At 47.1% G+C, this 15,065-nt stretch overlaps 1 protein-coding gene across 1 annotated transcript; it reads right to left on the reverse strand.

The window, feature by feature from the left end:
- Window positions 1-1,521: 1,521 nt before the first annotated feature.
- Window positions 1,522-14,008, reverse strand: LOC119373812 (epoxide hydrolase 4). Its single transcript, XM_037643874.2, has 6 exons — window positions 13,664-14,008; window positions 11,602-11,726; window positions 8,269-8,381; window positions 6,910-7,078; window positions 4,357-4,493; window positions 1,522-1,809 (listed from the first exon to the last, which is right to left on the reverse strand). The coding sequence occupies exons 1-6, from the start codon at window positions 13,868-13,870 to the stop codon at window positions 1,541-1,543; spliced, it is 1,020 nt and encodes a 339-aa protein (XP_037499802.1). The 5' UTR covers window positions 13,871-14,008; the 3' UTR covers window positions 1,522-1,540.
- Between the last annotated feature and the right edge of the window lie 1,057 nt (window positions 14,009-15,065).

A 15,065-nucleotide genomic window follows, 5' to 3' on the forward strand; every position in this document is an offset into this window, starting at 1 on the left:
GTGGTTTTTGAACAGCGAAACTGTGGCTACGTTACAACCGCTTTACGCGTCCGGCCGCTTTTCTGGGTTTGCCACGTAGTACGTAGTTTTGCCGTTTTGCCTGGTTTTGCGGTTCCGTGTACTCATTTCGTTTCATTACGTGCTTGTTCCGCCGTCATGAGTGACCGCGAAACAGATGACAAGGCCGCTATGGTGTTCTACATGGCTGTGATCATGCAGCTTGATGCTGGGATCGAAGCGCCGAAAGAGGAAGACGACGCCATCGAGGATGAGCTGCTGCTTTTATCGCGAGCATGCGCAATTCCTACATTCCAAATGGCACAAATACTTTAGTAAAAAAGTTATAACGCCCATGCACACTACTTTTAATGCACACTCGTTAAATTTCTCCTTTTCTCATCATGGGTATGAGCACACTGGGAACGAGAGGGCGCGGTGACGCTGTTTCCGCTTCCGCCGCTCGATGGCCATCGAAATTTCAATGGAGTTGTGGAGTGCTCCGTCGACTCGATGGGCCACTGACTCAATAGCCTTCGAAACTGCCCGTGTGGCAGCGCGTGCATGCCCGTTGAGTCAATGGACCATCGGTTCAATGGCCTTCGAAACGCCCGTGTGACACGGGTATAAGGAACTTAGTGCGGTGCCTTGTGTTATCGGCGCAATTTCCTTCTGCAAAGGCTCCTTCAGGGCAACGAAATGGGCTTACTGCGAAGTACTTTCGCCCTCGAAAACTACTCCCCGCTGCCCGTACAAGGCAAAAGAACGAAACGTCCCTGGCCAGCTGCCCCGCCGTTACGGTGTAGTCACAATACCGTATATAGTGAACTAGAATATTCTAGTTCACTATAATACCGTCTCTACAGCTTAATCCCGAGCGTGCGGCTAGTCAACAATAGTTACTCCGCGGTAGCACGGCTCAGCGTGGGAGAGCGGAGCCCACTCATTTTGCGATGCGGCGTGTCGCTGCGTCGCAAAATGGCAATCCATGGCGCCTCCGTTTGCAGGGTATTTGTGACGGCCATGCGCTGCGCAGCCAGTTGCAGGGCCGCCATGGGCGTAGCGAGGACAGTCAGCCCAAATCTGTAATGTTCACACCGAAGTGCCAATTTTTGTGAGTTTGCTTCCGCATCCGATGCCGTTGATTGTTGGACACACGTGGAGAGAGTACCGAAGACGTTGGTGCAGAGACTATGCGCTACATACACTCTTACCACAAAAGATTCGCACCGAAGAAGGAGCAAAGAAAAAGAAACATGGCTGTAATGTCGAGGAAGTTGAAAACGAGAACACGAACTGCGCAGGACTGATAGTGTACACCTTTTACGTCAAGTAAAGTTACTACACATACCCTCATATGTATGCAAAGCACGTTTGCGTCAAAATTATGCAGTAGATGACATTTCTTCGCTTTCGATTACGATACCATCAATCTGTGCAGCTGGGGCAGGTTTTCATCTTCCCTAGCACTCTTATGGAATTTCATAATGTGAATAATCAACTAGCACAGCTTTTAAGGTTACCTGAGCAAAAAGAACATCGTTTATTTCTCTTCTAATAGGAAGCGTCTGATGTGTCCGTTGACAATCTCCGGCCGCTCCCGCTGCACCCAGTGACCCGCATCGGACACATACTCAACGCGGCCCCCACTGGCATAGTCCAAGTTAAGCACAGCGATCCCTTCGGTAAGTGCCATGTCCCGGCGCCCCCACACTATGAGTACGGGGACGGCCAGCCGCCGGAACTTGAGGCCACCTTTCGACGGCCTCCGGAAAGACGCCCGGTAGTAGTTGATCGGACCGGTCAGGGCACCTGCGTCGTTAGTAGAATGTTACAGAATAGTCAATATATCTTTACCTTTCAACAGAGCGATAAGCGGGGCTAGGTGGCACTTAGTGCAATTTCAGCTCCGTCGGGGAAAAAGGAAATTGCGAAACGGCCAACACGCCAAGGAAGGACGCTGATCTTTTTTTCTGTGTCCTGTTGCCTGTACGGTGTTTCAATTTGCTTGTTATCTCCTCAAAACGTCTTGTGCATCAAGTGTATTATGTCCACCAAGCCCTCGACTCTGCCATAGTGACCAATCATATGTTCATTTTTTATTAAAGCGAAAGCCTTAGACGCCTCGTCAAACGCGAAAATTGACCGTCGGCGTCGGTGTCCCGCGGCGTCGGGGACAACGCTAGTGATGCAAACAATCATTATCACGTGATGACGTCACGACGACGTCATATATGGCCAAAATATGTGACATCGTTATAACGTCACTGTGGCGTCACGTGACCTGATGGTCTCGTCACATGACATCGTAGCTCGGTCAAAGGTGGACCGATCACGGAGGCAGTGCAAATCCAGGTGAGGTGCCTCCGATCCTGGAGGCAGTGCGAAACCACGTTAGGTGCACAAAGCTTTCGGACGGTGGCGAGGGGTAGATCAATACATCGGCTGAGAAGAAAAAGAAGATGGCTTCCGTCTTCGAGTCGTCTTAGGTGAATGCATAAGGGAGCCTGTGAGTTTTAACAGCGAAGCTCTTAAGCACGGCATGAAAACGTCCCTGCTCCGCAAGACAACTATCGTCATCATGAACGGCTACGTGCCACAGAATTTGGGCAAATACCACTACTCACCAATCCGGTGTGGCCTGTAAATAAGCCAGCTAAGACCACGCTGTTACAAACTTTTTGGCTAAGTGCCCGGCTGGTGTCATCATGTCTTGTTTGACGACCAGTAGGCTCTCGTGCGATTGCCGGGATGTCTCGTTTGAAGTGTCCGGATAACGGCGCTGGCCTTTCGCTCAACGTCACTTGAAGGCCACCGACAACGGGAGGTAGAAGCATTTGATGCTTAGGGCTCTCTAGTGGCACTCTCTCTACGCGTCTTGCGTGACTTTTCTTACGAGGACTAGAAGTAACAGACTTGCGGCCACATTAAAAATGTATACGGCAAGACTGTGCTCAAGATCACTAGTTGCTGGGATAATGACATTGAAACATATATTTGCCAATCGCTTCTTGCATGATGCCGAAGTCTGAGCAGTTAATGCTCTGGAGTCGCAATTCGTACCAAATCGTTAGAAATGACACAAGAAGTTCGTCGTATATATGATTTCAAATGTCGGTGAGTGCAGAGCGACCAGGATGCCGAGCGCTTTCGATTTTCCTCTTTACTTTTAATTGCGATTTAAAGTCCCGTTCAGCAATAGGTGGTCTGCAAAACGAGGCCCCATGCAAAAGTTTTCCCCAAAGCCGAGCCACACATCTAAAAGCCTTTCCTTTTGTATAATGCAAATTTCTAATCAAATTTTGGGATTGTTGCTGTTGCTCGTGTTGCTGCGTTGTTTTCAAGTCAAACTTTGGGAGCTGGAAACGCGCCTTAGCCGCCATGTTTTCACACCGCATAGCCGCACGCCAGCAGCTGCGACAGCACCAGATATTGATAATTTTTTTTCCTTTTTCGGGGAATTTTCAGTCGTCATTTTAATAGAGAGGGATCAAGGGAATCTTTGCTATATTGCGGGGAATTTCAGCAATGGTAATTTCGCCTAGTGTGACAAAAACATACCAGTCGCAGTGCGTTTTCGGCTTTTGCACTTGCTTAATATGTAATAATGGGCTCGTTGGTGAGCCGTGGTATTGATGAAGCAGCGCATAAACACACAATCACGCACATATAAAAATGAGGCGAACACAAGCGCTGAGTGTGCGCGCGTCATTTTATGTGGGCGAGCTTGTTTCTTTTTGTACGCTACTTCATCAATTTCTGCAGTCTGTTCTGGAGCACACAAAAGCAGAACCCTTAACATCTGTTTCCGACAATTATATGGAGCGATTTCTAAGTATCGAGCTGCTTCTGGTTCTTCGTGTGACATTTCAATTTCTTGCTATCACACTCACTGCTTCGCCCTTGCGGCGAAACTGTGACTTTCTTCATGTAAAGCACGAGCTAGTCGTCCGGCGGCTGGTGACTGTCGTGTCCTCTCTGTATACGCATAAAATTTTAGTTTCGCTGGAAAAACAGGTTGGGAAACTCACTCATGAGTCGACTCACCCGGACTCACTTAGACTCAGATCGAACCGTGAGTCTGAGCCTGAGCGAGCCCTCAGCGCACAATGAATTTATTGAGTGAGTCTGAGTGAGCTTCGGTTTTTTTTTTTTTTTGCGACCTATGTCCAGAACAAGCCCAACTCGTGAGAAGCCGATAATAAATGTTAGTTGCGTGATAAAATGCAGCGATGGCTTAGCCGTCGTTTCACCTTCTTCAAGAAACCCTCGCTTTCTTACCGACAAATCCGCCGCGTCCTATGAATACAACTAAATCAGCTACGGGATTCGGCTGTTGTCTGCACTTGCTGTGCGTACCTGGCTTTCCGAAGGTGTACTTGAAGGCCTCCCGCTCTTCATCGTTGTAGACAGCGTGCAGTTTGTCTAGGGCCTGCATGTCATTGAGGCTCAAGGACGCCTCCGCCACACAAGGTAACTGGAATGCTACGATGTACCTGTGAAACAAGATTGATAATCATTAATCGATTTATTGATTCATTGGCTTGTGACTCATCTTACATGTTGAGATTTCATCTTATGATTAAAATTCTGATTTCATCTTACAGTCGCATTACGAAAGTGGCCAGGAAGGAAAACCGCTCGCTTGATGGATCCAGGGTATCCTTGGTGTTGCGGTATTGCCGTTCGTATTCACAGCAAAAAAGCAATATTATCGTCGGCAAAACCAAGGGACAAAAAGAGGGCGATATTTGTCTGGCAGCAGGCTAAACAACGCGGTGATACACAACGTGGAGATTCTCTTGGAGCCGGCCGAGAGCGCGACAAAGCGTGCGTCGCGTCTGCCCTCTTGTACGGCCACGTCCGGACGTGTGAAATGCTACACTGCACGTAACTATTGTAGCGGGGACAGGACGCACCGCCATTGTGCACGATTTTTGTAGTGCAGGTAAGCTGCTTTGTAGTTTTTTTTTAATAAAAAAAATGTGGCCGGAGTCAGAGGAAGATGGAAACTTGCGATGAAAAATTCGTAATCATTGTTTGTGTGCTGGAGCCGATGTTTCGACGAGCGGACTTATCCTCTCGTCGACCTGCACGCCAACGACGAGCACGCGCGATATGTGGACGCGACCGAATGCCAACACAACGCTTTCGCAGCGGTCGTCATCGAGGCGTCGACCGGCGCAACAAGGACGGCAGCGAGCGTGAAAAGTATTGGAGCGGAACAAGCGGAGGAGGTGGCCATCGTCCTGGCCATCCCCGACCCAGACTGCCACACTGTGCTAAGTGGCTCGAGACAGGCGGTGCGAAACTTCGCCAAAGGCCAAGTATGTAGAGAGGCCGAACGAGTATTGCGTGCGGCCAAACTGCAAGACAGAAAAGTGAGAATTAAATGGTTCCCGGCGCACGCGGGTGACGCGTCGGAACGCAATGCTAACCACAACGAGACGGCACACGCAGCGGCGCGAGCGCTAATTAACCGCGCCCCGGTGACAGACCGTCCGACGTGGTTCGGAGCCAAGGACCGCATGACGGACTATAACGACATCACAAAAGCCTACCGCATGGCTCGCAGGACTTTCCCACTCCCGCACCCGCGGTTGAGTCGAGCGGAGGCGGTACTATTAAGACTATTAAGCTCGGTACTATTAAGTACGGTACTATTAAGCTCCAGACCGGATCGCTACCGAGTCCTTTACTGATGCATCGCATGTACCCCGACACATACCCGACCGACAAGTGCAAGGTCTGCCGGAGGGAGACGGCGGATCACACGCACATCTTGTGGGACTGCATCAAACACCCAGAGGAAGCGAGATCAAGAACGATCCCGTCGCGGCTCGAGGAAGCCGCGAAGAGCTACGACCAGGATCAACAGCTCTGGGCCGTCCAGCAGGTCCTCGGGGCGCTCGAAAGGCAGGGACCCAGCGAGCCGGCAACGGCGAGCGGACACCCGCGCCGAGTAACGGCAACCCCGAAGACGACGTAGGCCCTCGTCGGGGCGCGCGAGCGCCCAACTGCAGGCACAAATAAAGTTTGTTCCAATCCAATTCTTCAAGGCTGTAACTGCTGTAGTTTCAGCCTTGAAGAAGACAAGTCCCCTTGCCGAAACGTCAGCTCCTGCACACAAACCCTGTTTACGAATTTTACATCTTGTAGTTTTTGCCACTCGTCCACTGAACGTCGATCGCATAAAGCCAGGCAGTTGTGCATGGGAAACTAACCAGTTGAACTATGATCGCAAAAGAAAAAAAAAAAGAATCCTACGCAGCCTCTAGCAAAGGTTGGGTTATAGGACGTAATCATAATGTGCACACGCGACAAGAAAAAGCGCTACTACACCAAACAACAACCACCTTACCCTTTTTCTCGTACTAACCAACAACAAGACGACACATTTGCAGAGACATTTGCAGACATCAAATGTTTACGCACAACGCCAAAGGTTCCAAGCGAGTTCACGTGCATTTTTCTTTTGTTTAAATGCGCAGCGAGGGCGCACATATAATATATTTGTTTGCATATACTCACTCCGATGGGCTGAACATTAAGAGGTATGAAGGCAACAACATAAATCTAGGAGAGAATTCGAAAAGGAAATACTCCCGCTGATGTTGAGATTTTGTCAGGTTATTGGAGTTCGTTAAATCACATAAAATACTGCGAAGCGTTCATTACAGTACGTACAACGCAAGCGTAGCGTAACCTGAAGTCATTAGATGGCTAAATGCGAAGACATATATAGGATAGACTCAACCGTCACAAGACGGCTCTAGGAGAAACCTTAGCCTTCCAGTGATAAAAAAATAATAATAAGGACGATGTTAAATTAGGCTACGCACTTTAGCGAAACTATCAAAGGTCAGACAACCTAAGAGTACAGTTCTAAATACTCAGCTTGTAGATACTTACCACGATTTGAAGATCTGGTCAAGACTGTTGTGAAGCTGACGCTGCATGGCCACAGGATGCGGGCCGTTGATGATGATTAGCTTTTCCACCAGGTCCTCGTGTTTTGTGGCGAAACTCCAGGCAATCGGCGCGCCCCAGTCGTGGCCGATAACCGTCACCTTTTGCCGCCCTGTGTCAGCCCACATTCGGAAACAGGTTGCTGTATTCTTCGAGCTGTACCACACCCAAATGTACACGAAGAACACAATTCGCTCTGGGAGCTCGAACTATAGCGTCGCTATCGTTTGGAATCGCTGTAAGTTTTCGAAATCGATGTGTCGCCTTCCAGCCGTAACAATGTTCTGACGGGAACTGTGCTTCGATTTAACCAAAAGTGGTACAATTAAAGCATTTGGTCTTTTTGTTGTTAATATGCGCTTTCGCGAAAAAATTCAAATCATGATCGCCAAACTTATTTAAATATTGTGAGATTAAGTTATACGTGTCCGTAAAGCACAACATTTATCATTTGGCCGCAATCGACAAATCAGCTCCCATGTAAACGGTTACCGGTTTTGACGCACTTCTTGTTGGCTGCTGGGAGATCTATTACTGAGACGCGTAGCACAGTCCGAGGTCTCGCGCGTGCGCTCGGGACCATAGGCGTGCGCAGGGGGGGGGGGGGACTAGGGGGCGAGAAGAGGGGCGCAAAGGCAGCCGCATACATTGACATAATAGGGAGGGGGGCGCTGCGACGAACCTTCGCCCCCCCTGAAGGGGAACCCTGTGCACGCTTATGCTCGGAACGTCAAGTTGTCACAGCTTGAGTGAATTTCCTGAGTGCCTTGGCAGAGTCCGAGAACTCACGTCGTCCAAATTTAAGAGTGCGTCCATTTAGCAGCGCATCCTTCACAATGAACTCTTACCAGCTCACTAACTTTTAGATAGCCCTGCTTTCATCAAGTTCGAGCTGGCACGAAATCAGCTCGATCCTCATTTCAAGATAGGTTTCCTTGCCTGGTTGTTTCCGATTGTATGTGTATCACTGCATAATAATGGTCAACCTTCGAGAATGGCTGTGTTCGACTATGCCATAATGAGTATGAAAACTCTGGTTATACTCAAGTATCTGCGGCACTTGCTCGTGCTCAAACATCTCGTCAACTTTGTTTCCTCGACAGCTTGGTCATTGTGACCCAGACTGCCGCAGCTATACCTGCTGTGCTGAATTTATCGGCTACTCTTTCTACCTGGCTTACTCAAACAAGCTTCGCGTCGTCTAGACACCAGAACTGCGTTAAACATGCGTGTTTTACATGCAACGAAATATTTCCTAACTAGCGTGATGGTCAAGCATGCATCAAGCAGCGCGCATCTCACCGAGTGACTTGACGAGTCCGTGGACGTCCTCGACGAGCTTGGAGGCCTGATAATCATCGACGCTCGCAGGCTTTGACGACTGTCCATAACCGCGGAGGTCAGGTACCACGACCCTGCAGCACAAAGAGTGTCATCTCGTTTCGCACGAATACCGCTACAGTTTGACAGAGAGAAATCTTGCAGCAAGAGACGGCGGATAGCAATACTAAGCTCCAAGTCGAGAGTCTCACTGTCGTCGCCCCCACGATAAAAAACTTGGAGGTAGCTGGCGTCGTGATGTTTGTAAATTACGCAAGAGTGGCCTAGATTTAGTGGCGTTGTAACCAAGTAGGTGTGCACGTGGCCGGCCCACGAGAGCGACAATTTAGGTTCAGCGTAAGGAATTATTTCACTCCGTACAACGAGCAAAAGTACACACGGAGCCCGTGCACGGAGCACAGGCTCTCTCAGAAAAGTATATGTTTATAGTACAGCCCGACACTGAAATTGTCAATGTCACTTGGATGCTCACAGTACCTAAACTGGACCGAGGTGCTGAAGGCTTGAAGCACGAGTTGCGTTCGAACGAAGACTAGTATATCAGCTCTCTCACGAAGTCCTCGATCTCCTTATTCACTCTTTCTCAGAGTACTACTTATCTCTGTATCGGTTTGTCTGCGTAGGTGTTTATAATTCTTTAGTCAGCAAATATTCTACGTGTCTCTTCTTTCAATTCCCAGGATATGGGGACATCTGTACGTGGCGCCATCTCTAGGCGGCAGCAACGGCGGCGTGCCGAAACTGAATGGGAAGCAGGCGAAAAAAAAATCATATCTGACGAAAAAAGCTAGTTAACAGAAAGGACCCCCGGTTCTATGCGGAAGATACCCACTGGAATGTTTTGGTAAAATTGCAGTACCGCACTACAAATAATGTAGTGTTCCAGAACAGTTGAACACCGCCCATTAGAAACGAATACGGCGGCATTGTAAAGTATTAAACACTCAGGGAAGCCACCCGATTGGTTAGTGCGACACTGCAATTTCACCAGAATGTTCCATTTGGTCTCTGCCTGGAGTCCTTGTCAGTAACTAGCTTTTTTCCTCAGATATGATTTTTCTTCGCCTATTTACCTGTCATTTACGGCCAGCCGCCGCTGCCACCAGCGAGAGATGGTGCTACGTGCACGTGACCCCAAGTCCTAGTCATGATTGTTTTCCCAGAGGGCTAGTGCGTACGTTAATTGTTCACTGATCTCATAACTTTTATGCATTGTTTATCATTTCCGAAGGCCACGTAGGCATGTGGGGTCTCCTGCTAAAGCGTAAATTTTCATTCTTTTTATGTGTATATCAACTACATATACTATTAGCCCGTTGCTGGCGGCTGGACAGAGGGCAATGGATAATCAGTAGCGTAAAGAACAAAGCGTCATCTACCAGGTAATCTGTGAAATCACGGAACCTAAACAATGTGTTCATTTAAGTGGTTTTTATAAACAATCAAACTGCGTACGATTTTGTACAGATACCAGCAGTCATGAGGCAATATATAACCACATGCGTGGAAACTTTCAAAACAACACGAAGATTTTATGGGGGAGGAGGGGGGCGCAGCGACGAAAAATAGCGCCCGCAAATTTCTCATTATATCAAAGGTTTACCTACTCAATTCTTTAAACAGTTATTAAAGTGGTTAGCTTTTAAAGAATAAGGTTTAATTCTACAAGCATTATGGAGAAACATTCGATCATCCTGCGGTTGGCAGATCCCATTTTCTAGGTCAGCAATGGTAAATATAATTTCTAAGGTAATATCCATATATAATGTATTTTCCAAATTGTCACCTACAATATTAACAATGATCTTGAGTAGTTAGGCAAGAAAAAAACAGCGTCATAGGTTGTCAGCCTTCTGACGCTTCAGGACAGAACACTTACCTAGACTGAGAAGTTATATTGGATCAAGATGAACATAAGAGCTAATGAAAATGACTAGTGTATTGTGTCTATGGTGCAGCTTTCATGAAGTTTTGTTAAAGTTGTTCAAGACGTTGCATACTGATGTTAAAAAAAAAAAACTGTAGAATCACTGCGTTTTAAAGGTATTAACTTTTGGGACGGAAATTTAGACCATGACGATAAGCCTTGAAAGAAGCCACGGACAGCGCCGCTAATGGTTAAAAAAATGACGGCTGCAAAACTGAGGCCCTGAGAAGACAGCATGCGTACCAAGGAAACACTTGCTGGTGATGCACCAGCTGACATTCAGCAAACGTTCAGTTGGACAGGTAATGTCGCGTAAAGCAGTTAAATAGCTGTCGATTATATTAAAGAGCATGTGTCAGAGGAAAAGAACTTGAGGAAGAGAAGCGATTAGGCGGTGTGATTTGAATAGACAACATGCAGGCTTAGTCTGAAGCCAGCACACGCAAGGCGAGGATAATTAAAGACCGCCTGCAAATGACGGTGTCTTGCCGCTTACAGATTGAAAAGAAATCGGGTTAGCCCGAAACGTGTAGGTATAAAGCGAGGATCAGTAAAAAGAAGACGCGTTAATTCGCTACGCGAAAGCAAGGGAAGATAAGGAATATGTTTTGTTGGAACGTGAAGATGTGCCGCCCAATGTTTGTTTGGGCATTAGTTTCCATGAAGTCCTCGGTTTTGAGATAGCAGGGGAATGTGAGCATGTTCGTGACCGAGATAAGTAACACGCGGTTGCTGGGATGGTGTCGTATGGGTAGGCAGGTAGAATAAAAACGAAACTGCACAAAAAAACCAGATTTACTCTGCGCTAATGGGCAGAAATTTAAGCCATTTATTTATAGTCTCCAATATAAATTCAGGTTGAGAGAGAAACGTTTTAATGAAAAGCTGGAGATGTTAGCCTGGCTATTCGCCTGACAAGCTACTTGGTAATGCATTAAGACAAATAAGATATTGGGCGTGATGGCTCACAGGCCACCACCTCGTTTCAAAGAAGATGCTCATAGCAACCACCCATCCGTAAAATATGCCAAATATATGGACTAGAAAATTGTAAATAAAATCATATGCTCGCAGCACTGGCATGCGCTCCTTGACTGCCTCGCCGCGCGCGCTCGCTCGCTCGCACGCACGCACGCACGCTCGCACGCACGCACGCACGCACGCACGCACGCACGCACGCACGCACGCACGCACACACACACACACACACACACACACACACACACACACACACACACACACACACACACACACACACACACACACACACACACACACACACACACAAATACAAATCTGTTCTCTAATAAGCGATGTAGGAAGCTCGTCTCGGGAGAAGCGAACGCGTTCGAACTTCACGGGCATACCAGAAGTCCTTCTTGAGGTCCAATATCTGGTACTTCCAGGAGAACCAGAAGTCCGGGAAACCATGCAGTAACAGGACCAGAGGCTTGTCTCGGCTTCCGGCTGACACGTAGTGCAGTGTCACGTCCTAAAATGTTGACATATAAAATGTTTGAGGGCACGATAATATATTTCGGAAGATGGCCTCTTCCTGTATCAAAACTTATAATTAAACGCTCCTTTCCGCAGTGCTCTTTCCTGATATCCTGCTATTTTGCCAATAACTTCCTCCAAACCACAATGGTTTATAAAGAGATCTCAAAAAATCGCAAATTCTTTTTCAGCACTCATAACTAAATAAGCACGTACCGCTGTTATGGCCCAAAGATATGCACTCGTGCTTGCTTGAAGACATGGCCGGCAAAATATGTGAATGACACTGTAGAAAACTCGTTACTATTTATTATATGGCATAGAAAGTGGTGTTGATATCACCATGTGTTTGTGATGGCGATAAATGCCAACACCGAAACCGGTAAACAATAAATACTTCATCGGGCGCACTTTCCCCCAGCAAAAAAAAAATAATAATAATAAGCAATGCAGTCAGAGCAGTGCCACTGCCAAGAAATATTTCGCAGTTGCTGATAAGCGAGCCCCACAAAGATAGATAGATAGATAGATAGATAGATAGATAGATAGATAGATAGATAGATAGATAGATAGATAGATAGATAGATAGATAGATAGATAGATAGATAGATAGATAGATAGATAGATAGATAGATAGATAGATAGATAGATAGATAGATAGATAGATAGATAGATAGATAGATAGATAGATAGATAGATAGATAGATAGATAGATAGATAGATACCGCCGGCATTTTGTCCAACTTTAAACAAGGCATAGTCTCAATGCAAGCAATGAAAAATTTTCATAGTTACACGCTTAAGAACAGCAAGCATATGAGCAACTCCGGACAGATGCGGTCGGCGCATTCGGGCTGTTTCGTAATTTACGTCGCGGATGCATCGTAAAACTATGTAGCGTCCGCAGTATCCGCGCAGGAGCTTTTCAGAGTCCACGCCGAGGATTAGGTGTCCAGACCCACTGTTCGACGCCGACGCTTTACGTGCATGGCGAGTCTGATCAACGTACTCAACGCCTCGGCTATTTATACATGAGTCACGGTGCATTCCAGCGCAGTCGCTGGAATGCACCGCGACATAGGCTTATCTGTTGAGAAGCGTGACCCTGGCATCATTTTGTTTCGGGCGCGACACATACCTAGTCACCTCACATGTAATCGCTATTCATGTTATGATGTATTATAGTACTTATCATTTTTGTAAAGTGTCCCGTATTATTAGCCTTGAGCTCTGCAGTCACAGACTATGCGTACCTTGAATAATCATGTTACTCGCCAGTGTGAACGCTTTCTGGTGTGTTTTGTTCACTAGCTTTCTTCAGATCCTTTAACTAGCTGTTCCAGAGCTGCGGCACCAATAAATGACACGTTAAGAGCCCGCATGAAAATATTAAGTTTTCGAATGTTCTTTCACAAAATAAGAAATCTTTCACTCCAGAACATGAAAATAGCTCAGAAAGTACGAAGATTGCCCATATAATTTTAGTTCATCATGTCGTTCGCGCTGGATTTGTGCATCGACGTAAGGAGCTGCCCCTCTCACCTTCGATAGCAGTTAGAAATTGAATTCCCAGTTTTGCTTACAAAAGCTATATCAAAATTTCGCCTAGCAGGTTGGCTACAAACATGATAAACTTTCTATAGTTATATGGAGCTACACATTCTATTCCATCAAGTTTCTTCATACACTCACAAAAAAAAATTATGCAAGCACGAATACAAGCAAGTGCCTGACCGAAGCCCCAGAGCCCCACCTTGTACAGCGCGTACAGAACAATAAATATCCGCTACAATCGCTAATTTAGACAACGTCTATAACATGGATTCATCAGAAGTCATGGCAATGGCGTCATCAGAGACTTACGGCACAATAAATTTAGCGTGATTTAACGCTTGTTTTGCCTGAGCATAGAATGATTTTTATGACGCTCACCTCAAGCGTGACAAATTCGTGCGATCCCAACTCCGGATCCCGCAGGCACTCGGGCTCCTCGCTGCGTTCCTTGGGTTGCAGGACCCGCCTGCCCTTGAAGAGGACTTGTGCTCCGATGAAAATCCCCAACAACGCAGCCCGAAATAGTCCGATACATAGGAGCAAGATTGTGCTTATGAACCTCCGGGATAAGCTGGCCGATGTCATACCTAGTCTTGTATCAGCGTTTCAGCAGTAAATGTTCTCAATACGCAGTTCGCCACTCACGCGAACTTTTTACGTAGAAAGTTTCGTAGCTTTAACTGCGTTACAGATTGTGCCAGCCAGTGATCCAGTCAATAATGCTGGCTCCGATGCTGAAACGACGACCGCCAGCCGCTGTTCCCACAAGTGCTACGCGGGCGCTGCCTCACTGATTATCTTCCAATGCTAGCATGGTGTACAGTGCACATCCTGATGCTTGAGGTATTAGCCACTACAGTCTTCGTAATCAGGTGCTACTAACTGTAGCCACTCGAATGTCCGATAAGGGTGAACAGCCTGCGTTCGGGAGTCGTCGACGTACTGCCTACCAGCTGGCCACGAAAACACTACGGTGTCCAGTTTCAGGTGGCCAAGGCGCCGGCCTCGTGAGCCGCCTTCCCACTGCAGCCTGTAAATTGCAAGCGTAATGGTATACTGGCTGGAAAGAGGAAGCAAAGGCTACGTGCATTCAGTGCGTTGGGTGCGCCTGTCCTAAGTATAGTACGGGCATATTTTGCTAGGAGCTGCTTATCGCGTCGACTCGTCGCCATTGTGCGAGCGAGAGTTCGAGCGGCGCGTTGCCAGGACTACGATGATAAGAACGTGAGTGCACGCTATGTCTGTAGCTTGCAGGGAATATATTCCTTGTTGGTATCACGTTGCCTATTTACTTTGCAAGTGTTCTCTTTTATCTCGCAATATAGAAAAAAGGTAAGGAAGGTTTCAGCGCCCCATCAGTGCTACAAATAATTTATTTCTGCATTTTCTGCAAATTAAGCAACGACAATATCCTTGAATCACTGTTGAGTGGTATCCTTAAAAGTGAACCCCTGTCACCAGGGGCGTAGCCAAGGGGGGGGTTGGGGGGGTTCAAACCCCCCCCCCCCCGAAATTTTTCAATTTTGCACGCACACATACAAACGCACGCACGAACATACATAAAGTATGGTTGAACCCCCCCCCGAAAAAAATTTCTGGCTACGCCCCTGCCTGTCACATTTAACGGTGTGTTCTCCTTTAAGTATTTGCATCAGCAATACAACTATGCACACAGTGCTTCTCGTTCATATTAAAACTCACAATGCTTTTAGAACTTTAAAAACTGTATAATCCGCATGATAGCCTACAGGCTAATGTTGTGTGGTCCTTAGCTGGAAAA

This window comes from Rhipicephalus sanguineus, chromosome 11, assembly GCF_013339695.2.
Source record: "Rhipicephalus sanguineus isolate Rsan-2018 chromosome 11, BIME_Rsan_1.4, whole genome shotgun sequence".
NCBI lineage: Eukaryota > Metazoa > Arthropoda > Arachnida > Ixodida > Ixodidae > Rhipicephalus > Rhipicephalus sanguineus.